Source organism: Sinocyclocheilus rhinocerous, unplaced genomic scaffold (genome assembly GCF_001515625.1).
Source record: "Sinocyclocheilus rhinocerous isolate Xijiao unplaced genomic scaffold, SAMN03320098_v1.1 scaffold1038, whole genome shotgun sequence".
Lineage (NCBI taxonomy): Eukaryota > Metazoa > Chordata > Actinopteri > Cypriniformes > Cyprinidae > Sinocyclocheilus > Sinocyclocheilus rhinocerous.
In genome coordinates, this window is record NW_015632707.1 from 809,946 (window position 1) to 813,027 (window position 3,082).

The window sequence follows — 3,082 nt, forward strand, 5'->3', positions numbered from 1 at the left end:
TCGCGATCTTTACAACACGCATTACATTACGTATTTCATGGCACACTCGTTTTATGCGTATTTGGCGCCACCTAGTGTTGTGGGTGTATTATTGACATGTCAAAGTCTAGACCCTGAATATAAGACGACCGCGTTTTTTCAGATGTATTTCCAAGAAAAAAACATCGTCTTATATTCGGGACAATACGGTATTTAAAAAATAATTGTTACTTAAAATAAAATAAACGTTAACTAAAATATAATATAAACATAAAACTTCATATTTCAGCTAGCTACCAAGGCAACGTTTCTAATTTCAATTGAGTCATTTAATTAGTTTGTTTTAATTTAGTAATTTATTTTAATTGTAACTTGATGTACTAGAACGGGGGTCTCCAAAGCTGTAGTTTTAGTTAATAATGATAACCCTTGTTGTGTATTCTCACATCTAGTTCCCCAGCGGCAGACGGTTCCTGTAGCGCCACGGACACGTTCGGCGAGTGACGAGATGAATAATGCTGCAATCCGATTGGTCCAGGAGCACCTGCACGCTCTCACGCCCCAGGACACGCTGCACAATAGTGAGCGTCTGTTGCTTAAAGGGGTCATATGATGCGATTTCTATTTTTCCTTTCTCTTTGGAGTGTTACAAGCTCTTGGTGCATAAAGAAGATCTGTAAAGTTGCAAAGACTAAAGTCTCAAATCCAAAGAGATATTCTTTATAAAAGTTAAGAGTCACCTAAAACGGCTCGTTCTAACACGCCCCCACATATCTACATCACTATGTGGGAAGATTTGCATAACGGCATAGAGAAGAAACAATAATGTACAGTATGTGGAAAATAATGTGGGTTTTTTTACCTTAAACCGCATAAACACATTTCATTACACCAAATACACAAAATAATGTTCTTTTTAGCAACATCATATGACCCCTTTAAAGAAATATTGTGTTGACGGAAGGAACAGGAAATCAAACTACAAATTGATTTCTTTTCTGTGTTTTGCAGCACAATCCATAGCTTTAGCATCTCGTCTGCAGTTGAAGCTTCCAGAAGAGGACAGTCGAGAGCAGCTCAGTGAATACCGTGAGGGACATGACCTAATTTTGACTTCTGACAACAAAGTCTATCTTAGGCTGATGATACACGGGGCAACTTTTTGAGCAATTTTGCTGGGCAACTTTTTTTGAGCAATGTTGCTTAGGCACTTTCTCGTTGAGAATGGGTAACGATTTTCTATCTGGATATTTTAGATCGGACATAGGTTCTGTGTCTCACCTGGTTGCCCATTGCTCAAAAAGTTGCCCCATGTATCATCAGCCTTAGCTGTACAATGGAAGTCGTTCAGTCACATTTTTTGAAGCTCAGGAGTCTTGTGTAACCAGACTTTTGACTAAACACACACACACACACACACACACACAGACAGGAAGAGACCTTCTGATCAACATGTAAAGCAACTGACCGTTTAGAATATATTTGAATATACATTATCGTTAACAAAAGATTGGGGTCAGTACACATTTTTTTCAATAAATTAATACTTTTATTCAACAAGGATGCATTAAATTGATCAGAAGTGACAGACTGGAATAATGATGCTGAAAATTCAACTTTGCATCACAAGAATAAGTTAGATTTTAAAATGTATTTCAATAGAAAAAACTTATTTTAAATTGTAAAAATGTTTCACAATATTACTGTTTTTACTGTTTTTTTTTTAACAAATTCACGCAAGCTTTATTGATCATAAGATGCTTTTTTCAAAAACTGGAATCTTACCAACCCCAAACTTTTGAACAGTAGTGTAATCAGGTTTTTTTTTTTTTTTTATTCATTCAGAGCTGCAGGTTTTGGAGGTGGCGAGACTCGACGCTCTGGACACGCGTTCGTTTATCGTTAGGAAACCAGAACTTGAACAGACTCCACCAGTGAGGAGCAGGCCTAGCGCTGTCAATCAAACCGAAGACCCACCCATCACATCCCGAATGGTGCAGGCCAGGTATGACAGACAGGTTTCATGAGATTCATATTTTTATGCATATAAACTGCCATGCAAAAGTTTGGGGTCGGTAAGATTTTTTTTTAAATATGTTTGATAGAAGTCTCTTCTGCTCACCAAGTCTGCATTAATTGGGTAAATCACAGTAAAAACAGAATTATTGTAAAATATTATTTAAAATAACTTTTCTGTTTGAATATATTTCAAAATGTAATTTATTTCTGAGATGCAAAGCTGAATTTTCAGCATCATTACTCCGGTCTTTAGTGTCACATGCTCATATCTCATTCTGTTCCTCTGCAGAGAGAGAGCAGAGGTCGTGGAAGCAGCGAGTCCAAAGTTCATCGTGACATTAGATGGAGTTCCCAGTCCGTTAGCAAACCGCACAGATCAGGAGGAGATGGAGCCTGAGGACGAGTTCAATACGACCTCTGACCTTCCCGAAAATAATGGACCCAAACCTGCCATTCACCTCAGACTCGGCACTGAGTTTCTAAACACTGGCGGTAAGACAAAGATCCTCATGTTTTAGAGGACTTGTAAGTTGTACCACCAAAACAATAAATATATATATATATATATATATACACATACACATACAGGGTAGGGCAGGCACGATATATCGTTTCAGCATCGATATCGCGATGTGCGCACCAACGATAGTCACATCGCAGGATGTGCGATGTTTAGTATAGGCTACTGATCGTTATATTTATACTGATTGTTTTCTTTGCTCACACACAGACACGGTGTCTACACCGGACGCGACAGCTGTACAGAGATACCCATTTTAAATACATTTAGTAGCAGAGCTACTGCACGCGATTCTCAGTGCTGGAAATCCATTTATCCTTTGTTGAAACTTCCGAGTCGTCGAGGAGAGCGCAGGTCACGGTTGCTTAGCAACGGCAGACGCCACGAAAGCGCAAGCTCCCAGGCGCTTTGGAAAGAAGGAAAAAGCGGCGCGACTGGCGTTTTCCCACACGGTTTTAGGCGCGACATGTGAATGGCCCCAAAGTCTGTCTACACTGGATGCGACAAATCGAACGTTGCATATCATTTGAACTTTGTGTCAGTACGTCATAAATAGAACGCGGC

The 3,082-nt window shown here is 39.3% G+C and overlaps 1 protein-coding gene across 3 annotated transcripts in view; it reads left to right on the forward strand.

Annotated features, from left to right (window-relative positions):
* LOC107742714 (zinc finger CCCH domain-containing protein 14-like) overlaps nt 1-3,082 on the forward strand; it is a 16,566-nt gene that overhangs the window by 8,176 nt on the left and 5,308 nt on the right. For all 3 annotated transcript variants that reach the window (XM_016555746.1, XM_016555747.1, XM_016555748.1), the window contains exons 10-12: nt 991-1,068; nt 1,825-1,984; nt 2,288-2,490. In XM_016555746.1, coding sequence (XP_016411232.1) covers nt 991-1,068; nt 1,825-1,984; nt 2,288-2,490 — 441 coding nt within the window. The remainder of the gene's footprint in view (nt 1-990; nt 1,069-1,824; nt 1,985-2,287; nt 2,491-3,082) is intronic.